Below are 26,216 nucleotides of genomic sequence, written 5' to 3'. Positions count from 1 at the left end.
TAATTTAGCTAATGAACTTACTCATCGAAAGAAAAATCCTGGTTCTGCATTGAAAGTTGCAGAAAAAAACCAAAAAAAACAGCTGACATCAAGGTGCTGGGGTTGGCAGTTTATGGCTCCTGTGACGTCCCTGTGGCATAGTTTCTAAAACCAACATGGATCCTGCACATGCCTTCGGAATGGGGGAGCAACAGAGTTTCCGGATCCAGTCTAGTAACTGGGATATTCAAGAGGTGAGGAATTCGTAAGCAAAAGTAACCATAAGAATGACAATCTTGTCGATCTTTTCCATTTGGGATCAAGAAATAGCTTAAGAGGATAGGGCAAACGAGGTCTCAGAGTGCAAAGCTGTCAAAGTTATAATCAGTAGTAACAGTGAGACCGCAACTGAATTTCAGATTAGTAGTTTTTAATATGCCAGAGGGTATTGGTGGTGGCATTAAATTAGGGATGACTGATATGTATCACATTACAATAGTGTATTATCGAAGCATCACAGCACACAGTAATGAAGGTGAGAAGCTTTTTTCTTTAGCAGAGAAACAGCTTAGCACCTTCTCATAAGCCTGGGCCAAACCGTCTGCCCTAGAATCCAGAACACAGGCTGTGTTCCAGATTCCAGATGATGTCAGCTGGACACCACACATCCCCCTACGTTAACAGATAAACAACAACAGCATAAAAATAAATAAAGAGAAAATACACAACAGAAGCAATATAAGAAAGACAATGCAATACATAAATGGAATACATAACAGTAATGATAAAATGCAAAGAAACATCACTTGTCCAGAAGATGATCCTTACACCAGACTGGACGAGGACATTGTCTTTGCACACAATGCCTATTTGGATTGACCACCTGCTGGGAAACAGTTTTCCTCCAATTCGTTCCATTGCATGAAAGTTTAGGAGACACCTTAACCGGCAAATCAACAGACTTTTCAGTAGGCCATAACCCCTCAGGGACTTTCACCACCTTGGGCAAACTCCAAACATTCCCGTCAGACAATTCTACAACCTGGCGACCCACTATGACCACTTTCAAGGGATGGGAAAACCGAGACTCACCAGACCGAATGATCCTAACTTTCTTTACCCATACCCAATCATGAATTTTCACAGGAGAAGAAACATCACTATTTTGACAAACGGATACATATTTATCGCCTTTATTACACAACAAATCTCTCATCCATGCCTGACTCAAGTTACACACACACTTCCTTCCCCTCATTTTCTCAAATGGAAAAAGATCACCCACACTTCTGGGGGTATTCCTGTAACTCCAAAGAATCTCTTTGAAGGCCCGATTACAATTTTTCCCATTAGAAATGGCAAGTTGTAACCCCTCTTTGAACACTTTGATACACCTCTCCACAATTCCATTGCTCTGGGTATAGTATACAGATGAACGTTTATGAACGCCATGACCATCAAGAACATTTTTCTGCACCTCATTGTCAGTAAGAAGGCATTCAGGAAATCCTTCTCTTTCAAAAACATCATTTAAAAACTGAATGACGATTTTCGACATAATGTTGGGAACTAACTTGATTTCAGGCCACAGAGATAGTTGCTCAATAAGCACTATGGCATAAACAGGATTGTGACCTAGACATATCGGACCAGCAATGTCTAGGGAGACACACTGCCAGAAATGGGACGGTCTGGAGACGGGAAGACGTTCATAAGAGACCGTCTTTTGAGATTTGTTACTAATGCAACATTCTATGCAATCCCTGACCCTACGCTCAATGGACTTATCCATGGCTGGCCACCAAAATTCACTTCTAATCCTTCTTTTCATACTCGTCATGCCAGGATGACCTTCATGAGCCATTACTAAAATGGTGTGTTGTAACTCAGCAGGAACAACAAACCTCTCATCAACACATCATTCTTCAAAGATAACAAATGTGCTACTTGAAAGAAAGGATGAAGACTTTGACATGTCAACCTTCCTTGGCCATGAAGAATTGATGCAACTGATGACTTCTTTAAGAACAATATCCTTATCGCATGCTAATCTACACTCATTCTCTTGTATACAACCCTTGGATACTTCACATATTGAAATCACATTTTCTAAATCATCATCCTCTTCAACAATGTTATCCGCCACTGGTAATCTTGAGAGACAATCTTCCAAAATGTTTTTCACCCCAGGAATGTACTCTACTTTGAAATGAAAATCTTGTAACTTGTATTGCCATCTGGCAATTCTAGACGTTGCTCTTCCACACCCTAAATAAATCTACTAAAGGATGTTGGTCAGACCTAATTTTGATAACAGTTCCATAAACATACTTTTGAAAATATTCAAAACCCCACCAACATGCAAGAGTTTCTTTTTCTGGAGGGGAATATTTGCATTCAGCACCCTTTAATGGTCTGGATGCAAAACCAATAGTGACTAGATGGCCATTCTGATTTTGCATTAAAACGGCACCTAAACGAACATTGCTGGCATCAGAGACAATCACAGAGTCATAGGCAGTATTAAAAGAGGCTAAAGCAGGTGCAGATGCAATACTATTTTTCAATTGCTTAAATTTGTTGGTACAATTGTCATCTCACAAAAATGACTTATTTTTCTTCATTAAGGTTCTCATATGTACAGTTTTGTCAGCAAACAGTGGTATAAATTTAGCATAGTATTCGGCAAGACCAACAAAAGATCCAAGTTGGTCTTTATTTTGAGGTTCTGGAGCTTGTTCAATGGCCCCAATAAGATTTTGCTTGGGAGAGATACCCTGTTTGTCAATTGAATGATCTAGGTAATCAACAGATGATAGCCCAAACTTACACTTGTCTTTGGTTAAGGTCAGACCATTGTCTTGTAATATGCACAAAACTTTATGAAGAAAATCAGCATGTTCCTTTGAATCAGAAGCAAAAACCAGAATGTCATCTTGGAAATATAATACATTTTCAATGTTTTTAAGTAACTTGTGCATCAATCTTTGAAAAACAGAGGATGCGGATATTAACCCAAAGGGCATTCTCTTGTACCTAAAAGTCCCTTCAGATGTAATGAATGAAGTAAGATGTTTGCTATCATAATGAAGGGCAATCTGATGATATGCGGATATGCCTTATATAAATCAAGAGTCGAAAATATCGATGCACCTTTGAGTTTTGTAAACATCTCACCAATATTCGTTAGAGGATGTCGGTCGACCCATACATTGTTGTTAAGATCTCTTAAGTCAACACACAATCTGACTTGGCCATTCGGTTTGTGTGCGACAACGACGGGGGACAACCACTCTGAGGATTCGATCTCCTCAATGACATCAAGGTTACACAATCTTTCGAGTTCCTTCTTGACAGCTTCTCTTAAATGTAAAGGAACATTCCTAACCTTGTGGACTTTGGGTACAGCATCATCCTCATCGCCAGAGTATTATCGAAGCATCACAGCACACAGTAATGAAGGTGAGAAGCTTTATTCTTTAGCAGAGAAACAGCTTAGTACCTTCTCATAAGCCTGGGCAAATCCGTCTGCCCTGGAATCCGGAACACAGGCTGTGTTCCAGATGAAGTCAGCTAGACACCACACATAGAAAACTGATCTAGAGTTTGGTTTGGTTTATCTTGCTCTGATGGTGAAAGGAATCAGCAAAGGAGCAGAAACGAATACTTGTTGAGATGTTTTTTTCTCCCTGATGATGCGAGAGCTCGAAGTTGTGTAAAGCAATGTCTGTATTGTGAAGGTAAGGCGTGTCCCTAAGAGTGACGATTAGTTAAGAGGATGTTGTATTTGATAGGATTATGAAGAGTGAGAGGGTTCATGGAGACAGTATGGAAAGGGTCTATCAATCTGTGCATTGTATGTATGAGAATCATCATTAAGGAAGTAAAGGAACAGGTAAAGTAAGTTTGAGTTTCTTCAAGAGATGCTGTGCAAGTTCAGCACCACATCACAAATAAGAATAACTGCCTAGTGAAGGACTAATCCATGTGTTCCATACAATTTGAGAATGAGACTCTAAGTAAGTTGATATTTTCATTATTGAGAGGACTAAAAGGCAAACTCTAATGACGGGTGTCTGACTTGTAGACAGTATGGACGGAATTTGCTGAAGGTAACAAAACTCAATTGGGGAGGGGTGATGTGTTTTTGGGGCAGCATATACTAGTGTTAATGTGTGTGATTACAAGGAGCTAGCCAGTAAGAGCTTGTTATGGTCTTGAATTTTTGGATTTCTTCTTTAGGTGAAAGAAATTGCAGTACCGGGACAGCCCAGGTTGTGTCATAAGTGAACAATCGTTCAATTTTGATTTTTCTAGACGGCAAGGTGAGGCTTCTTTCTTACTTTGTCACGTCAACATCTAGGGACTTTACCAGTAATTTGTTAGATTTATTAACGTTCGAATGTTTCATTAGTAATGCCAGTGAACATGATGTTATATTAGGTGTTGTATGCTTTCACTTTAGAAGCCACAGTATATAATAAAAAACAACAGAGTTGAAGCTAAACTAGCAGTTTCTCGAGTAGTAGGTTGGAGATGAGTGTCTACAGGAATATATGGAAAGTTTTACAGGCAAATGTGCATATTTATTAATGTATAAGAAGTGAAAATCAATTAAATATATAGGAGACACGAAAATGAATACCTTATTCCACTTAAGTCGTGGAAAGGACAGGCAAATGTTAAGAAAGACATTAGTTCATTAAAAAGCATATAAACTATTTTCAAGTATAAGGAGCAATAATGGAATATATATACAAGGTTGAAACGATGTGAGAAGAAGTTTAGTGGCAAATAGCCCACCTGGTATAAAGACTGTTGCATTTATCTTCAAACAACAGACTGCTCCATAAAATAAGACTCCCTCTAGGTAACAATATACATACATCAATATACGAAAACAGGAGATTTTACACTGACAAGTGTCTGCTGTGGGAACCATGGTTGAACAAATAAACGAAAACAACCTACAGGACAGGCAAACAACTGCAGACATTGGGAAATAACCTTTACAACGCATTTATTACAACGCACTACATTTACAACGCATGTCATTACAACGCAACATCCTTTACATCGCATGCCATTACAACGCATGTCACTACAAAGCATGCCATTACAACGCATGTCACTACAATGCATGCCATTACAACGCAATAGAAGGTAAGTAATGGGGAATAGTAATGTTTACCCATACACTATCCAACTCTTACCCTACTGTTGCACTCACTGGAGTGGGAATAATATTTTTTACCCTTACACCATCCAACACTTACCCTACTTTTGCACTAACTGGAGTAGGAATAGTAATTGTTACCCCTACACTCTCCAACACTTACCCTACTGTTGCCCTAAGAGTAATATGCGTTGTAATGGTATGCGTTGTAATGGTATGCGTTGTAAATGTAGTTTCAAAAATATGCGCTGTGATGGCATGCGATGTAAAATCATACGTTGTAATGGATGTTGCGATGTAAAAACTGCGTTGTAAAGTCATACATTCGCAGACATTAGTTTAAGAACTTTACATCCATGTAAAATAGCTCATAGATGAGTAAGTGACTCCAGTAATGTAGTTCAAGATTATTATATGTAATCATACAACATGGCTTTATAGATAAATTAAATGAGGTCAAGGAGATCATAGCAGTACTTACCTGCATGCTAGCGGTGCAAAACTGAGCATGGTCCGTCAAACAAATACAGTATTGTTGGACACTACAGAAACACGCATGGAAGGCTCTGAGACTAAAGTAAAGGGGACTGGTTGGGCCCTGCCCAATATGGCTTTCCCCTTTGCCAAATACTGATTAAACTGGTTAGGAAGTATCTCAATCCGCAGTGCATGCCATAGTTGTGGAGAACTTCTGAGGCTTGTAGGACCTTTTCCAAACATGTTCTGCCATGAGTTAAAAGGCCAACCAAAATAGTACAAACGGTTCTGTCGGGTAAACAATATTACTTCTAGAAAAAACCTTCATTTGTTTGCATATACGAACACACATAGAGACCATATGTAGTTTTCAAAACGGCTTTATGAATTGCATCATTCATAGATAACTAATTGCAATGGCTGTCAAATGTGAAACACAGTTGTGACGAAGTGACATAAAGTGCTCAGTGCTGTGGTGAAAAGTGCATAATATATACAGTGTGATTTTGGAGGTATTAATAATTTACAGAGGCCAGTTAAGCGACAGCGTCTGTCACACACTCGCTCACAGACTTCGCGAAAGACAGGACGCTTGCCTGCGCGCCACTGAGTATGAAGTAATTGCTCAAGGCCAGGCTGACTTTGATGGTGAGTCGAGATCTTCATGCGCGTTAACCCTGTCCCCCCTTAGTTAGACGCCTCGCCTGTTTTAACTTTAAAATCTTGACTGAGTTCCTTTTATTTATTTATTTATTTTCACAGTGATTCGTTTCTCCTTCCTCCTGAGGAGAAAACTTTGTCTATCCTCACGCACTTACCGCCCTGGACTAATCCCCTACGCGGGTTCGTTCAATTTGACTTGAACCATTTATGAGAAAGAATTCACCCACCCACCAAGTGAGTTTATCAGTGTATCCTCAATAATGCGATCATTTTGACAGCCATTACAGGGCCAATACTAAATCTCATTCTCTTGAATTGATTCCTAGCCAGGTCGTACAGGATACTACTGCTCCTGTCTGCCTCTCTTTACATACCGCCCCACAAGTTACATTGGGCCTCCTTTTGGTGAGTCTTCACCCTGCATGTACCAATTTAAACGGCATTCAGTCTCTCGAACGCACCTGACCATATTCCTTACTATTTCATAGGCTGTCACTCCCTGTCCTGATGAAGACCCGTATTGACTAGCGAATAACGCTACCTTGGGTTGAAACGTCGACATTTGTTCAAGGATCAGTTGGAAATACTCTGCATAAAAGACTCATTCAATCCATCTGCAGACTGTTTCGAATATTCGCTTAACTGGCCTCTGTAAATTATTAATACCTCCAAAATCACACTGTATATATTATGCACTTTTCACCACAGCACTGAGCACTTTATGTCACTTCGTCACAACTGTGTTTCACATTTGACAGCCATTGCAATTAGTTATCTATGAATGATGCAATTCATAAAGCCGTTTTGAAAACTACATATGGTCTCGATGTGGGTTCGTATATGCAAACAAATGAAGGTTTTTTCTAGAAGTAATATTGTTTACCCGACAGAACCGTTTGTACTATTTTGATAATCTGCCCAGGTTCTGAGGGATACTGGGTTACCCCATTTTGATATTATTAAGATGAGTTAAAAGGCAGCAATTTCAGTACAGTGGAGACAATGACCCCCACCTAATCCCAAACGCTGAATAAATGACTGCTTCTCACTGGAAGCTGCATGCATGTGCAGGGCACTGGTAGAGCTGTCTAAGCCCCGGACAAGATGGACAACCACTGCCTTGGACTTTTTAGACTTAATTGGATCAGACTGTGATCCTGCATTTGAGTTTATTACTCCTTTCTCTTAAGCTCTATTCAGTCAACATTCTTTAAGTTTTTTTAATGGCCTGTCAACTTCCTTTCAGTCTGTGAAAACTCTCCTAAAGCTTAGCTTTAAATTCATTCTTAATATCACTGCATTTCGTAGCAATACATCATTGTTGTTTGCTGAGTTTCGACTAGCAATAACTGGTTTCAGCTTACTGCTCTCAAGCAATGTTATAATTCCAGCCTAAATGATTCTTCTGCATTGGAATGCAATAGGAACTAAAAGACCAATGGGAATTAACACGAGAAGTCAGTCCCAAAGCTAAACCTCTCTGAAGAGCTATAATGATAACAAATCACGTCAGGGGTTGCTTTTATGAATTTCAGGTTGGCTTGGATTGTATTTTATCCAATCGAAAGCTGCAATACTGTGCCTGGAGTTGTAAAAGGATTGTGTCATTTTATAGCTCGGTGTGGATGGCACTGTGCTAATCCTATGCTTAAAACTTTGATAGAAAAGCAGACATTTGAGGTGAGTAAATTCAGATTGTCAATGGTGTTGTATGGTGCTCTATACTGGAGCTGCTCTCCACCAAAACTTTGAAACTGGCCATAGTTCTCTGCTTCATTTTTGCACACACGCACGCACACGCACACACACACACACACACACACAAACAAAGGTTGCAGGGATGTTATAGTTAGGAAAAAAAATAAAACAAAACTTAGAAATTCACAGAAAAAAAGAAAGGTAACAGGGACTTTATAGTTAGGCTCAGATTGTACTCGTACAAAACAATAGAAATTCAGCAGTTACAGTTATCTGATCTAACTATAACTTACACACCGGCAATGCACAGCTTATGACCTCACATATTACATCACTCACGACATGTTATCCGAGAAAGTCTCAGTAATTCAGCTGTGTGTGTCTTACTGGAGGTAGCAGGAGGGGTAGTTGGCTCCTGAGGACCCTCTGCACCCAAGGGGACTTCATTCCCCAACTAGTAGTGCACCAGGAGGCACTTTTGCAGAGTGGTGGAGAAAGGGAGAATGGCTTCCAAAGACCTCTAAGCTATCTCGCTGTGTGGGACTTACTGGAGGTAACAGGATGGGTTGTTTGGCCCCAAGGAACCTCTGCACCCAAGGGGACTTCATCACCCAACCAGTTGGGCACCAGGAGGCACGTTTGTAGTGTGGTGGTTAAAGGGACTGGGGCCTCCGGCAACCTGCCAGTCCAACAAACAAAATATATATATATTTTTGATACATTAGGGGGTCGATGTGGCTCTCCATTCCTGTGCCTATTTTGGCCTTGAGGACCCCGTCCCCTGGGGCCCGGCCTCTATTCTGGGTGCCCTGGTTACACCTGAGGAATCCATTCACTATTGTTTGGGTCTCCGGGGGGTGGGGCCTTAATGCTCCCGTGGTCCCTGGGGACTCCACACCTCCTGAGGGATCTCGCATTGCTTTTAAAAATACAGCTCCCCGTGTGTGAAAAATATTTAATGCTCTTGCTTGCTGAAAGGGCAGTGCTTGCTATAGCTTGGCGGGAGAGGTAAAGCTTCCACCAAACCACAGCAAAAAGCTATGTCTAGGACAAAGCAGGAGTCGGACCCTGGGGGGATAGGGGGTTTGGCGGTCCCCAGAGCAATCATTGGCTCCAGGAGGGTGAGCAACACGGCCCGTCTTTCCAATTTGTAGAACCTGCACTGGGGAGTTGTCAGTCTCCAGGCCGAGAACGGCATGGGAGGGGGGCTCGCAGCCCCTCCGAAGTATTTTATAGAAAGATGGCCAAAAGGAGAAGCTGGTGCCCGGGGATCCCCGAGGCCCCTTTTAATACCAATTCATTTTGGGCCTGAGGAGGGGGTAGTCCCATGGGACCCGGGAGAGGTCTGAGCGACCTCCCTCATGATATATTTACCCTGGTGAGGAGGTGGTCCCCTGGGCATTAGTAAGTCCCAGGAGGGGGGCTCATGCCCCCCTTGCTCATTATGAAAATGACCCTGGGACCTGGCCAACCCGGAGGCCGATAACCAATGAAGCACGGGAGGCCGCACAGATCTTGCTGAATTTTTCTTTTTGTATGCTTTTGTGGGACCCCCCTCAAGAGACCTAGGGGATCAGGGTATTTCAACCCTGCCCCCTTTTATTTTTTTTTAATGTTTTTTTGGGGACTCGGCTCAAGCAGATTCCCAAGATGGCTGCCAACATTTCTTGGTTTTAAGGCAGCTAATCAGATCTCAGCACCAGATCGGGAGGGGTCGTGGATCCTCTGCGTCCCTATAGTTACAATTGGAAATTTCTTTAAATAACTCCACAACCACTTAACAGATTTACACCAAATCACAAAAAGTCAATTTATTTTTCTGTAATGTAAATGCCATAGAAATGTCTGGGCATGATCCAACACGAAAGGATTTTTCCTAAAATGGAGTGGACTCCAAAACAAAATAAATCAAGAGAAATTGTAGTTTCACTCCAAAGAGAAGAGAGACATTTCATGTCAATGTGAATAAAGTGAGTTTACCTTTAAGTTGTCCTATGGGGATGAAAACTCCTAGGCAAACACCTTCTTTTAATAGGACGTGGTTGGTTAAATCCTTTCGCTAGTAATGTAATCATTTAACAATTCATTCTACTACATTGTTTACCTGGACGTCTTAACTGCCAGTAATGGCTTAATTCCTCTCGGAGCATTAGCAACACCTAATTGTCTTCACCAGTATCCGGAAAAGTAATTACTTTGTTGAAGTGCTACCTAGCTGAAGAACACTGGAATTAGAAAACCAGAAAAATCTGAAAAACTAAATCCAATTCCTTAAATTGTAAATTTAAGGCATCAGATGCCTTACGCTTTGAATTTGTTAGCTGTAACCATTAAAAGGTTAGAGGTGAAGAACTTCAACAGATTATTTGCCATACAGACTACTCAATAGGAAGTTGATTACATGATCTATTACAATACAGAAACACAAGTCATAGGTCCTAACACAGAACATATTAAACAATAATAATTTTCAAGCACTATTCAGTATAGAAAGCAAATAAGGATTTTCAAACCGAGTATGTAGCCTCCATTATGTAACATTGTCACTACATAAGGTTAACTACAAGCCTCTGCCACACTGGATGATGACAGCTCTTTTAGATGAATAGAGGCACATGAAGACAGTGCAATTACACATTTAAATCACTTTTCTAGAAATACAACAGGAGTTTGATCTTTACTTACCACATGAGTTGCTTTCATAGTGCTCCCTGAAAATCTACACAAACTTGTACTGTCTTCTAGCAAAATGTCACACTCTTCCAGGTCTTGAGCATTACAGGCAGGCTTCTCTTTGTCAGGGTCAGGATTCTAAAAACAAAGAAAAGGAAGGCACATCGTAATTAAAATACAGCATGAATTATGATTTACAATGAAACGAATAGCAGCACACGCTTTGATGATAATAGGATGTCTAGACCATGGTTGTAATGCATTTTATTGTACCAGTTTGCTTATTTTAGAAAGCTACAATTTTATTGACATCAGTTCAAAGTAAACAATTTGTAGGTCGGCATACGAGGCAGAGGTGTATCTGCATATCAAGGTATAGAAAAAAACAAAACTCCTATAATAAATTACAAACATTTGGGACTTATCAGAAAAAAGATTGCCTTGTTAGGCAGAATACTTCTGAAAACAAACATTGGCATAGCCAATAGGTCTCGCCTTTGGGACCTTATAAGTGTTTAGCCATGCAACACTTGATGTTGTTGCACCAAGGATATTTTGCTGGATAACTAAACACTTATAAGGTCCCAAAGGCGAGACCTATTGGCTATGCCATTGCTGGTTTAAAAGTGTATTGTATTTAAAGAGTAATGTTGTTGCAGGAAACGATTATGCTTGAGATTTCCTCACGGCCGGTCCTTATGTAGTCTGTGAAAAGGGTGCCACTTTTGAGCTCATGTCTCACCCTTAAATTAAAAAGGGTTAATATGAAGAGTTCTCTGCCATATAAATGGTGCTCCAGATTACCATCTCCAGTATATGCTCATTTTATTTTACAGGTTCACAGCAGGAATCTTGTAATTTGTCGATTTAAAATTAGGCATATGAATTAGATCCTGTAATTGAGTATTTATTAGCGTTCTGGTCAGCCGCACCCCTCCGTTCCTCCTCAACTCCCCATTTATCCTTGAGGGTGGGCTTCAGGAGTCTGCATCATTTCTTGACCTGAATTCATGGAGCAGATTGCAGAAAGTACATGTACTGCTTCATGGGATCTTGGTGCAGTGTGGACCCCTGGCACTAGTGACGGCTGAGGTCTTTGTTGAAGGGCATCGTCACTGGAAACTATGTGGTCGTGCTGTTAAAAGTTCGCTCTAAATGGTATTTCTATCGCGCAAACCTAGTCCGAAGGCAGCAAAGTACCCTATCACTGCAAATACTGAGGCTGCTAAAACAGTATTTGTTGAAGGGAGCGCATTGATGGACAGCAGGCACAGTCACTTCACTCAACAAGCAGCGAAGCTGCGCCCTGCTAATCCGAATCCACCATCACCATACGCGCTTTACTTTTACCGTTGAAAGTAAAGCGCGGGTGCAGCCATTATAGCAAAAGTAAAGAAATAGACAAAAATATCTATTTCTTTACTTTTGCTATTAATCGCGGCACCCGTGCTTCACTTTTAACGTTAAAAGTAAAGCGCGGGTTGCGCGACAGATGGCGGCTGCGCGCGTGCATGCTCGTCTCAAGAATAGAGGTAAGGTACCTTCCCTGAAAACTACTTACATGGTGGACAAATGCCGCTGTTTAATCCATGTTAAGAATGCTACGAACTCAAGCCATATTGATTAAAGATCAGCTGCAATGGTCTGCTATAATGGAGTTTTTGCCCAGGGGCTTTCAGACTTTAGCTACGTAGGCCCTCTCTCTCTTCTCCACCCACCTTCTCGTTAATCTTAGTACTGCGAAAAAAGACTCCAGCACAATGTTTCTGAGCTCCGAACAGCTTTGTGGGTACTCACTTGTTCTAGGCTGCTACTTCTGACCACACACATACATCAAATTGCCATATCTGATATAGAGTTTTCCACTGTTTTCTTTTTTCACTGACATAACTGGCACCCTGATGTGAGGGGTATTTCAGGGTTGAAAAATGTACTGTCTGTCACATGGTGAAAAAAACAGACCACGGAAGGAGGGAGAGGGTAAGGATGTGTAATACAGAAGGACGAAAGTTGGTGCAGAGGGAGTACATCCTTTTACGCCTATTCTGGAGCTACTCAAACATCCCCTGGCTGCCTCAAGCTCCAAAACAACAAGCACAAAACTCTGCACTAGAAGTTCATGTATGAGTATATATTTACAAGGAGTGTCTCTTTATCATTGTGACCTGCTATAACTGTACAGACATTGGGCCAGATGCATCAAAGGGTTTTACCCACACTGAGCCTATGGGAAAATCTTTTCATACATAAGGCCCAGTGATTGCTATAATTGATATTTTATCGGTGGGATATGACAGACAGTGCCATTACAGCATGAATGTAGGAGGTGCTAAAGCCTAGAAATGCACTGCAAGCACACAACTTGCATAACATTTAGGAGCCTGAGGTCAGACTGACAAGAACCCATATATTCTGGGAGAAGGCTTATAAAGATAGATTTTAGCAGCTATAACTTCCCCTCCCTCTATCTACACTTTTATCTGTGGGCAAGCAAAGACAAAGCAATCCCAGAAACATCACAGGATGATCTGGGCTCAGACCAACCCAGTAGCCCTTCTGAGGACATAATACCCCAATCGGATCATATACTTACCTTGACTGCCCAGTTAGTATCGAAGGCCAAAGGCCCGGGCAAACAATCTATCAATCAACTAGTATTTGTATAGCACGCTTATCATCCTGGGGGTATCCAGGTACTGTGCTGCAATTCTCAGTCGAAGGGTCCGGTCTTTAGTCCCTTCTTGAAGTGGTACAGCGATGGGGAAGTGCGGAGGCTTTGGCAGTGAGGTGGGAGAATGAGCATCCTCCAGTGCGGCTGCAGCATCTCAGCGAGGGCAAGGAGTGAGGAGCGAAGGTTTCTGGAAGGTCTTTAGAACATCAGTCGGTAGTTCATGTTCTTGGTTGTGGAGGGCTTTGTAGGCATGGGTCAGGAGCTTGAACAACTGGCATCTTTTCTGGATGGGGAGCCAGTGGAGGTCCTTTAGGTGCTGTGTGATATGTGTTCTCTTTGGCAGGCTACGGATCAGTCTAGCTACTGCGTTCTGGATTGTCTGTAGTCTCTAAAGGAGTAAGAAGGTTGTGCTGGCAAAGAGTGCATTGGCGTAGTCCAGCTGGCTGGTGATGAGGGCCTGCATTACAGTTTTCCTGTTACTGAAGAGAAGCAATCTGAAGATTTTTCAGAGTATGCAAATGGTGTGGAATCAGGCTGAGGCAACAACGTTGACCTGCTGTTTCATAGAGTTCGCTGCCCAGTATGATGCTAAGGTTGCGGGTGTGATCTTTTGGTGTGGGTCCGATCTCCGCTGTTCCAGTCGTTGCAGAGGGCGGTGTGTCGGCCTAAGACCAGGGTTTCTGTTTTGTCTGAGTTGAGTTTCATTCAGCTAAACTAGAGCAGTCATTAATAATTACTCCTGAGTGAGAGGTCACAATCTCCAAGATCCAGGCACTTCAACCTCCTGTCAGTAGACCAGTATCAACCGGGCCTGATGATCCTTTCCACAATATACCCAAAATTAATGCCCAAATCATATTTAATACAATTTCTGAAATATATGGAAGAATTGCTAATAGTATCAATCTTATCAAACCATAGTCAAACTAATGGATTACAATGTCCACAATCTGTCAAGAGAGCGCAAGACTAGAAAATTGCACCTGAGCAAATGCCACCGCATATCCCGGTCCAAAAAGAGACGCAAAATAAAGTCCAGGGCTCCTCAGAGATCCACATTATAAGAAATCTCCCAAAATCACTTTTTAGGTCTGTGCGAGAAAGCCATGGTGTTAAGACAACCAATCTTACCAACTCTATCTGTCCATTGGATTCTCAACAGACAGAGCAGAACAGGCTATTAGAGAAGACTAGACTACACATGATGCAACTGGTTGTTAGTGACCTAATAAATCAAGTAACAAAATCCTCCGTTTACCAGACCCACAGTTGCAATATTCAACCCTCACTTTAAACAAAGAGGAAGGCAAACTACAAATCAAAGCTGAGCTGATCAGGTAACAGGCACTTGCAATATCTTCAGAATCCCTAGATATAAGCAATTTGAGACCAAAAATGAGAAAAATTTGGATTGGAAGAATGCCAAAGACCTACGTTTTCCTATTACTTCAGAACATGAAGATTCAGAAGAAACCACAAATTCCACCGCCTGTTTGGTAGCAACAGTCTTGATTAAAACCATCTTAAGAGAGATCAACACAATTAAGAAATTCTAAGCAGGTCAGGCCCCCAAACTGAGATGCTATCCACTACATATGCAGCAGTAGATGAATGCTTGACATCACTGGTTGATTTTTGGAAAGATACTGAGCCCCACAGGGAGACTTTGGAATCAATCACCTGTGAGAACCACCTGAAAAATCAGAGCCAAATTAAAGTTTAACCCACAAGTGAGAGCATTTAAAGAATAGATCATAATGCTGTAACCTGAGGATTGCAAGAATCCAAAAAGGTGCAGAAGGCGAACATAAAAACAACCTTACTACATGGGTTAGCAACCTATTGCCGGTGGGACTTTATGTCGAAAATGCAAAAAATATGAAATCCTGGAAGAGGCAGCATGGATCCAATGCAGCATATATAAAATGGAACTGAGAAAGAAACTCTGTAAACTTATTAACGTCTCCACTAATACATTCAGGTGGGGTCAAAGGAGTTGGTTGTGTTGTCACTATTTGGACCACTAGAGGAAGCAGGAGCGGGTTTAGATGTAATCTGTTACTTTTCTTTGACTGGGTCTGGGTAGCAAGTTAAGATTTATGTAATTCATAATGTAAGATTTGGTTATGTTCTCATAATTAAATAATTTTGGTTAAATCAGTTAAAGTAACTGCCTTGGGATCCATATTGTCCAGCCAGGATTATATATGTGTTCTGTCATAGATGTAATAATAATAAACACTCTGGAAGAGACCATCGATCCAAAGGTAGAATAATGCCACTTTTCCCACACTGTCTGGGTACACCCTTGTAAGTATACACAGATTGGAAAGACCACACCAATGGGGAAAAGGGGAATTGGATGACAGAAATAGAGAAACAGATATGCACACTAGAACCTTGCTGCTGTTTTGCTAAGAATAGCACATCTCAATGTTACCCTCGAGTCTAGACGGTCATCACCTAGAAAATTAACGAGGAAGGAAGTTAGCCCTTTAACCTACACAATGTGGATCATTATAAAAGGATCTCACAACTGATATGATTCATATGGTTATTTTACTTTTAAGGAAGTATTACTGCAGGTGATGCGAGTCATGCATTATTTTTCCTCTAAAAGAACTTAGTAAACCAGTATATAGGACTAATCATGCTCCGATACCATAAACAAATAAAACAATTTACATAGGGGTCAATACATCAAAACTTCACGCTAGTGGACTGTCACTGATCCTTTAAAAATGAGATCAAGAAAACAATTTGTTAACACAAATTTCATTTAAAAGAGAAAAAGGATTAGTGCTAGTTTTCAGTTAATTCCCAGGCAAATTGTTAACTAATTAATTGAAAATTTACATACAGGAAATAATCAGCAGAACCAGTCTTCAGCTGCAATCTGAAAACCACAGAATCACTGGAAGATGAGGGAAACAACTCCAACCTACACAAGGAAGCTCCATGCACCGTTCTTCCAGAGGGGAAATAAACTCCTTTAAAGGTTTAGGCCAGAACTTGACAAGTGCAAGAAAAATATTCTTTGTGTTGGAATCCTATTGTTTGTTTTTATACAAACCCAGTTCGACAATTCAAACTTTGGAGGCAGGTAAACAGATACTTAGTTACAGAAAGCCAAGAGATTTCACTGAGGAATCGTAAGTCAGTGGCATGCAAAGCTCCAGGCAGAAAAAAGTCTTTTGACAGCTCGCGCATATACACAGAACTGCTCACCTTTTATTTTGCTTGACTTCCTGTTACCCCTATCCAAAGTTGGATACGTCACCATACTCTTAAACTTCAAGCAATTCTGAGCCTCCTATGAGTAATTCGGAGGTAACTGCAAGGGGACATTTTTTAGGGTGAGGAAGAAGCCGAGGACTTGGCAAGAGATGGCAAAACCCAAACCAGGGAACAGGGGAGATAAGGACACAGCGACAAACTGTCAGGTGGGGACACAAGGTTTGAGCCCCATATACAACCTATCATCACAACACCTAGACAGATCGGAATTCAATTGGTTAACAAAAGGTATGCCACTTGTTCCTTTACCTCCATTGGATTATGTACAAACCAAAATGGAAATAATGGAGTTTTGTCAAAAAATGAGATTAAAAGTAGTCTTTGCCAAAATGGATATTCCTCACAGACTGAATTTTTCAGGTCTAAAGAAGTCATGTACTTGTTATTCACCCTCTCAATACATGCCTATAGAAGTGTTGACATCTGAAAAAACTGATTCGTGAGATTGATAAAATGGAATTCAGAGACAAGTATGTGAAAAGTAATTTGACTAAGGAAGAAAATATGCTCTCTTGCAACTTAAAGCATGTGATGAGATTATAATGAAGCCAGCGGACAAAGGATGAGCTATTGACATCATAAATAGGGACAAATAAGAGTCTGAAATAATAATGACCACTATAGAAGTATACCTTAAGACTCCACCACGTCTATGTACATGGAATTGAGGGCATTATACAACAACGAGTAAATGGAGAATGGGTATCAAAGAAAGAGGAGGACCTGTTGAACAAGAGTGGAAATATACCTGTAATGTAGATACTGCCCATGATCCTTAAGAATCGAGTTGACCCTCCTGGACGGGCAATAATCTCAGGTGTGAACTCAATCTTAGAACCTATAGCAAAAGATGTTGATGTACTTTTAATCCTTCAATAGGTGACATACAGAGTTATATTAAGGACACCATAAACTGGAGGAGATCCTATTCTAAGAACAAGACGACTTTATGCTCACATTGTATGTTGTTAGTTATAAACTAACATTCCGCAAGAAGTGGCCATTGAACATTTCCTTGAAACCAGATGAATACCACCTGGGGGTCCCTACCAAATATTTTCTAGAAATGGCAAAGATATGCCTTAGGAGGAATTGTTTTTGTTTCAACAATCAATTCTATTTACAATTCAAAGGTAGTGCCATGGGCTGTTCATTCAAGAAATGGCCATTATGATCATGTCCTTATATGAAGCCAAATGGATGTTTGAAAATGGGATCAGAGGAAGAACTCCAAATTTCTTTGACTGGTTGAATTGTAATAAAGACATCCAATTTCAAATATCATTAGTTTAGACCCAAATTAACTTCCTGGATTCAACTTAATGCATAAAGAGGGATCGATATTTACAACTCAACATACCAACGAGACGGAGCGGAATACTTTCCTCCACTATCATTGTAGTTCACACCAAAGACATGCAGGATAACCTTCCATACAGCAAATTCCATTGAATACCAAGTAATTGCTAAAATATATATTTTCTTTTTTAAAAAGGGCTATTTTAGTAGTGCAACCAGACTTTTAGATGAACTAATAGGCAGACAATATCCAATGAAACTAGCGAAACTAGCATTGAAACGTGATTGTTATACTCCCCGGGAACACTTACTTATTTCTAAAGCTAAGAAAAGTATAAAAGTACAGATCACCTGGTCTGTGATACAAAATTAAATGAAGTGACAAATATTGTAAAGTCCATAGTAAAAAGACAATGAAACATGGTTTTGGACATAGACCTTTTAGGAATCCTCCATTGTGAGTGGAGAGGTGTGGTGCAGCGGCCAGGGCAGTGACTTCGGAGAACAGGGTTCCCGGTTCGACCCTCGGCTCCGGCGGCAGCTCAGCACCATGTGACTCTGGGCAGTAGCTCACTTAATTTCCACAACGGCCCCTAGCGCCTTCAGACCCGTAAGGGTGAGTAGTTCGCTCTTTACAAATACGGATTTATTGTTTGCATTAAAAAGGAAACGTAACATTAGAAATAGTCTAATAGGTTCCAGTAGGACCAGTTCTTTGGGGCTTCTGCCAGTAAGAGGTTCTCACAAGAGTGGGGATTACACAAGCTTTTTCCTGCACCACAGAAGGGAAAGATTTGTGATGTAAGGGAAAAGCCATAGAACATTGTGAGTTCACTACACACAAAAGTATGAATGTTGTATATTCAGTGTTATGCTCATGGTGGAAAGCATATATAGGTAAAACAAATCAGTCCTGAACAAGCATATGGCTACACAAGTCAAGAATTAAATGCAAAACACTTAGTGCACCACTGGCGGAACATTTCCAGGAGGTAAATCAAACAGTCTTTGAACTACAATGGACTGTCCTGAGACATGTGACAGAGTGATATTAATAACAACCTGTTTAGGATGGAAGCCAGATTCATTTTTAACTTAAATACAACTGAGAATAGATTTCACAAGATGTCCGTCAAAGGTCACATTTTTATATAGATAAGGCATTGTAACAGACAATGCAAGGTGCTTTTTATTTGCCCAGAATGCTTCGACAAAAAATACCTTATTTCAACCAAAGCAATATTAATCAGTCTCCCACAATGCACCATTTTGGTTTTACATGTTTTCAACAGCTACTTACCTAAGCCATGTGTGAGCTAGTTACTTAGTCTAACCCAATGCAACACATTGGCATCAACAAGCAGGTCTCCTATTAATTTTTTTTTTATGTAATCAGGGAGCTCCTGCAAATGTCGTTTTTTTTTTGTTTTTTTTTTAACATCGCCTGCAATAATATTTTATGCCCTGATGTGTGAATAAGCGAATTAACCAGAAAGAACTACACCACCCCAGAACCACCCAGGACAATGAGATCATTTAACCTGGGAGTGCCGACTGGAAAGATTGTAGCCACAGAAGCAAGCTCTCAAGAGGACGTCCGAGCTGAGCCCTTGCAATGGAGGAATGTCAAACCTTTAGAACGAGGCAACCATAGGCCTAGACAGGGACTCGAAGAACTTTGATATGGACCTGCTAGATCGTACAGTAGGCCTGAGCCAGTGGGCAGCGCTGCCCTACAGACACGTGGCGTTGGCTTTTGGGGCACTGTGGTGAGCTGATTACTAAGTGTACATGCACACAGGCTTGCACCACTGCATTACACACGCACATTATGATTCTACCATGCGCTCTGTTCTTTTGTATGTGAACGTTGGCATAACTTATTATTCAACCTTGTGTATTTTCATGCACTCCAACTCCTCTTTGAGCCACGATTACCACTAACAGTTCGAAGATCGTACTTCAAGAAGGAAGGATGCACTCAACTGGTGTTCTCTATTAAAGTTGAAAGAAACCTTCATTTACCTCAAGACGTTTACAACATTATATTTTTTCTCCCTTTTCAGACACTGGGTTAGTGGAGCCAAAATAGGCGGAGCAGGTGCTCACCCCGTGATGATGCCCTGGGCATTCTGACGCCTTCCACCGTGGTATCAAGACACCGTACCCAACCGGAGACCTGCTGGGTCACCCTGATAGCAGCACCCCGGAGTTGGAGATCGCACCGGCACGTCCTTGGACACACCGGTTGTGGCAGGTGAGCAGTGAAGCCTCGGCGTGCAGGAGCTGCAATTGAGCACAGAGCGGAGAATGGGGCTGGGGTGCAGCAACCTGGGTGCACAGGTGCAGGCAAGCGATGTTGCCATAGATAATAATGTAATCTCTGGCCTCATTCATATCTCTGTTTCATTTTAAGGACTTGCAGGACCACCCTCTTTCTCGCGGACCCCAGCGTCCCAGACACACAGGTGACGGGAGGTGAATAGTGAGGGCTGGGTGCAGTAGGCCGGCGCTCTGTCTCCTCCTCCCTCTGTTCTTATCACTCTCACTCCCCTTCTCCTTTCCACCCACTCGCTCGCTCTCTGTCCCATTCTCACTTTCCTCCGTTCATTTTCACTACCTTTCTTTTTCTCTTAGACATGGCACACAGTTATGTTTCTTTTTTGTCGTGCAGGTTTTGTATGCTGCTTCCGGAGGGGTCACACCCACTTCTTTCATGTTTTACTGTTGTTCGAATAAAGTTACATTTCCATTTATTTGTATTGTGTTAATAAAAGTTATTTTCTTTTACCAATAAATAACTGAGAGTATGGGTCTTCTTTTTCTGACAACACTTGTCTGTAGTGTATTGTGAAAATCGGTGGTTGATAGTAGGTTATAAGGGAAATTTTGTTTAATTTTCCGGTGCACCTACCAAATATAAACCAACAGATTATTACATGTGTAATTTCAGAACCAATAAGGCACTGCCTAGGGCCACCGAGGCTTCAAGGACTGGCGTGGCCCACCCTGCATATTTAAATAAAGCCCCGGAGGTTGCTGATCCCCGGTCTTGAGTTTGCCTCGAAGCCCCCCGAACAATTCATAAACAATACCCGGGGAGGTGTCGATCCCCTAGTCTGCAAAACGTCTCTGTGCCCTCCCGCGCCTAATTTACATGTGAGATTAAGATCCCCAGTGCTGCAGAGACCTCGCAATATATTAATAGGATTGGCCCCGGAACATTACTTACCAGTGGGCTCATTTAAATGAACGGGTGAGACTCCGCTTAATTTTTTTTCTTAATTTTTTTCCCCCATTTTTACCATCCGGTTCTGCTTTATTGAAACGATACAAGGTTTTCCTCCTCTCGCTTCAACGAGGCAAACAAGAATTTACTATCACAGGGTGAAAGCAATGCTCCCGCCCTGTAATAGCAAACATAAATGTCCAGCGCTTGCACACCGCGGGACATTGTATGACCTGCGCCTGGGAAATGGCGCTCCATGGGACCATGATGCTTTGTTTAATGCATAACTACAGCATTAGTATAAACGCATACTAACACTACTTGCGCATGTGTGGTACAGCAACCAGAGTGTAGTGAAGAGGCAAGGGAAGCCCAAAATCCAAAAATATAAATCCTACGAGAGGTATCACATAGTTCAATCAGACGACAACCCTGGGATGAGTAGAAACAGATTCACCAAGAAAACGGGTCTTCAGCACAACGCAAGCAAGCCCAAAATCTTGGTGAGTGCTGCCTTCTTTTCACCTTCTCCCGCTCGTCGTCAAATGTATGTAGTGAACAGGAAGACAGCAGTGGATCCGATAAGTAGATTTATTGCAGGAAAAGAAGACCGATTAAACAGCCACCAACAGGACCAGAACAAGGCATCTGTCTTCTCCAGCACTGTGTACAAACTCCCAAAGATTCCCCTCATGACAGCCCTACATTCTAACATTACATACTTACATTATAGTATCATTACATACTAACATTGTACTATGACTTACATTGAAATAGTAAACAGAGCACATCACTTTACAGCAATGAGCTCACGGTTTAATCCCAGAGTCTTCAGACCAGTAGGGGTGAGTAGTTCTCTTCCCACTCCCTGTATAGTATAAACGCATACTAACACTACTTACAGTTATACTACAGCGGCCAGTATGCTACAGCGCCCACAGCCCATCACTTTACAACAATCAGCTCGGTTTGATCCCAGAGTCTTCACACCGGTAGGCGTAGTACTTCGCTTCCCACTTCCGGTATAGTATAAACGCACGGTAGAGCTCAGTAGTTCGCTTCCCACTCCCTGTATGGTATAAACGCCTACTAACACTACTTCCACAGATATCCTACAAAAAGCAGAGCACATCACTTTACAGCAATGACCTCTCTGTTTAGGCTCTAGGTTTCATACCAGACTGTAGCAGCATCTCATCTCAGCACCATGTCATTCTCAGCAACACTGCATTTTCAGACCGGTAGGTGTGACACTTCGCTTTGCACTCCCCCACAGAGGTTACAGTGCTCCTATCCTCCTGTTTCCTACTCTTTTTGCCCTTTTTCCCCCCTTACTCGCTTCAATGGAATCACAAAATGGCAGCCAACACTTCCTAGTTGCAACCGCTCGCAGCGCTCACAATCAATAAACAGCAAGCTCGTGCTCATAACGCCTCAGCCAATCAGATTGCAGAATTCCCAAATATCGATATCTGTAAATTTCGATACTTCTCCAAAACTACTGAACGGATTTACACCAAATAAACAAAAGCGTGCTTTCTAGACCAAGACCCTTCTCCCTGCCAAATTTGGGGCAATTCCGTTCACCTGTTCGACCTGTAGCCTTGTCTAAAGTTTCCTATGGAAATTAACATGGAGAAAAAACATTTTGGGACCCCCTTTTTTCTCAGCCCCCCCTTGACGAATGACCCCCAAACTTCCCTCAAAGGAGCGGATATGAACAAAGAATTAGTTTGGAAAATTTCATGAAGATTCATCAAACGACGGCAAAGTTATAAGCAAAACAAAAAATGTTCTTCCTATGGAAACTTGGTCCTAACTAGAACTACCTACGACGGGGCAGCTGTTAACAGGGATCCACGAACGACATGCTGTTCATACCTAATAAATGGCGTCGCCGTGTGTCAGTGCTGGAGTGCGTCTCATTGCTTTGGGCAAACTTTGAGCAATATATATTATATTATATAAATATATATATATATATATATATATATATATATATATATTACCTACTGGCGGTCGCCAGTAGGTAGTTATAGTTAGGACCCCTTTTCCATAGGAAATCCGCAACATTCTATTTTGAATAACTTTGGCGCCGGTCGATGAATCCTCGCGAATTTCTCAAAATAGGTGGGGCGCTACGCTCCGCTCCTACCCTGAAAGTCTCGGGGGGATTCGTCAAGCGGGGGCTGAGATAAAAGGGGGGTCCCAAAACGCGTTTTTCCCATGCATTTTTCCATAGGACCTTTAGAACGAGCTACAGCCCGAACGGCTGAACAGAATTACTAGAAATTTGGCAGAGAGGTAGTCCGTAGGTCAAGGAAGTGCCTTTTGTAGGTTTGGTGTAAATCTGTTCAGTAGATTCTGAGAAAATAGCCTTTAAATCAATATATATATATCTGAGCCCGCTTACGGTACGCTTACGGTACGCGTACGGTGGCGTGCGCGAGCGAGATTCTGATTGGCTGTTAGATCTTAGTAAACATTCGAATCGGCCGAAACCAGGAAGCGGCGGCCGCCATTTTGTGTGTTTCACTCAGAAAAAAAAGAGTGAAAACAAGAAAAGGGGGCAATGAGGAGAGTTACAGACCCCCTTACATTTGTGAGGGGGTCAAAGAAGGACTGTAAAGTACAAAGAAAACATTTATTGATTTTTAAAAAAATCACGGGGTACGCGTACGGTAAGCTTACGGTAAGCGTACGGAAGAAAAAATAAATTAAAAAAGAAATGAAATGCAGATTTAAGAGTTTAGATATTAGGGAGCTCTAAAAAGAGCTGTTGTGTTTATGAAGTCATTTTGTTAGTGGTACCTACAAGTAAGTACCGATGCAGAGTCTAAGGTTCAAGAGGAAGACTCTGTTCCCTTCATCATTGAAGTGCACACCATCTCCTCTATAAATGTCTTGCATGTCATAACGCACACTGTGCGCACGGTGCGTAACGTGGGCACGCGGTGCGCGTAGCGCACTGCGTGCCCACCTTGCGTGTACGGCACTAACTGCGTAAAGTGGGCGCGTGCTCACGGTGCGCGCACGGTGCGCGAAGCGCACCGTTGCTTGCACGGAACGAACTGCGTTAAGTGGGCGTGCACGCCACGAATGGCGTAAAGTAACTTAGCATTTAAAAAACCGTACAAATTCACTGAAAAAACCATAGGTTTCACACACGTTATAGTTAGGAATTAGCATTTAAAAAACCTTGCAAATTCACTGAAAAAACCATAGGTTTCAGACATGTTATAGTTAGCGGAAATTTTACTGATAAAAAACCAATGAAATTCCCCCGTTATAGTTAGTGCAGGCAACTATAACTCACGCGACCGCAATCTTCTGCTGATGACATATGTGTCTTTATGAAAAAAAAATATTTCTAATATATGTATAGCTAAAAATTTATGGAAGAAGACATGGGCAAATAAGTGTCTAAATACAGTATTAGCATCAGCAGAGGATTGCGGTCGCGTGAGTTATAGTTGCCTGCACTAACTATAACGGGGGAATTTCATTGTTTTTTTATCAGTATAATTTCCGCTAACTATAACATGTCTGAAACCTATGGTTTTTTCAGTGAATATATATATTGAAGCAGGAAGAGTACCGAGGGGACTCAGAATTCTTTTAGCACCCAGTTATGAATGCCCCAATCCAAGTATGCTAAGGGAGTGGGGCGAAAGCAATTTACAAGCATCAGCAAATCTGGTTAAAATACTGATTAAATACGCTGACATTGATAGAGAGGCACTGCTACGTGAAATTGACCAAATCAATGAGAGCTTAAAGAAAATGGAACCTAATGATCTTATTGCCAAAACAAGGGCGGAAATAAAGGAACGTCTAAAAAAACAAGAAGAAAAAATTAAAGCACATAAAGCGTTCAAATTCGCAAGGGATCAAGCGGATTATGAGCAGGGGCGTATCTATACCTTTGCCCGGAAATACGAGACAGCGAAACATAATAAGGTCAGTAATAAAGGTACCAAAGTGCCAGAACATAATGCTAGTTCCAGCTCCAACGCTATTTCCAATGAACAGGCAATACTAACAGATGATGAGTCCCTTACCAGCGAAAACTCTTCTGAACGAGGAAGCAACATGGAGGAGGAAGCACAAAGCAGAGTGCTCAATTTGGGAGAAGAGGTAGATTTTTTAGCGCTGGAAAGACGCCAAACACTACGGCCACGACAGCCAATAAGGAGAGAAGGCGAAAAAACAACAACATTCGAAGGAGGGAGAGGCGGAAAAGCCACAACAAAAAAGTCGAAAAAAACCTATTGGCGCAAACAATAGAGGCAGATGACAAGACGATCATCAATCTGTCCACCTTCACCCTCACACAAGCCGAAAAACAACTGTTATCACTGGGACTCTCATTCTGTCCGCTTAGTGACTTCAACTATACGCGTACAAGGATTGATTTATTCTGCTTCATTCGTAAATTAAAATTAAAAAAGTTTTTTGCTATCAAAGAAGGCTTGAAAGAGACTTCAACAGAGGACAGTACTCACAGAGAACACAAGGGATTACAGGCCAAAGATGCCCCAGCTTTGCTTACGTTACATCAGTTGTTTGAGAATAAGTCAGATACGACACAGGAAACCATTGATCTGTCTAATACACAGGAGCGCCTATCAGCTGCTAATATCAGGCAAAGTGGTGCAGGTATAAGCCCCTTCAAACCAAAATCAAGATTTATACCAATGATGCCGAAAGACGCCATCGACATCTTTCACGAAGTGGTAGTGGAGGACATTAAAAAATTACACTACCGTACCAAACATAAAAAACGACATAAGAGTTACCAAGAAATTAAGTACTGTGATTTGGTGAAAAAACTGGAATCTAATCATGAGATATTGGTTACAAAATCGGACAAAGGAGGCAACGTTGTGCTCTGGCCACAGAAGGACTACAAAATAGAAGCGCAAAGACATCTGGATGATGACACATGCTATGGAAAGGTTGATATGAAAACATATAACACAGCAAGGAATGGGTTAAAAAGTAAATTGCTCCAATGGAAAAGAGATGGATGCATCTCTGCGGCTGAATTTGAT

The 26,216-nt window shown here is 41.5% G+C and overlaps 1 protein-coding gene across 1 annotated transcript in view; it reads right to left on the bottom strand.

The window, feature by feature from the left end:
- Window positions 1–26,216, bottom strand: part of NUDCD1 (NudC domain containing 1) — a 489,494-nt gene that overhangs the window by 122,305 nt on the left and 340,973 nt on the right. The window contains exon 8 of the mRNA XM_085605088.1: window positions 10,679–10,804. Within this exon, the coding sequence (XP_085461214.1) occupies window positions 10,679–10,804 (126 nt within the window). The remainder of the gene's footprint in view (window positions 1–10,678; window positions 10,805–26,216) is intronic.

The sequence above is a fragment of the Triturus cristatus genome, chromosome 5_1 (assembly GCF_964204655.1).
Source record: "Triturus cristatus chromosome 5_1, aTriCri1.1, whole genome shotgun sequence".
Lineage (NCBI taxonomy): Eukaryota > Metazoa > Chordata > Amphibia > Caudata > Salamandridae > Triturus > Triturus cristatus.
The sequence above is the reverse complement of the archived record's forward strand: the minus strand, read 5'-3'. Positions and strand labels throughout refer to the sequence as shown.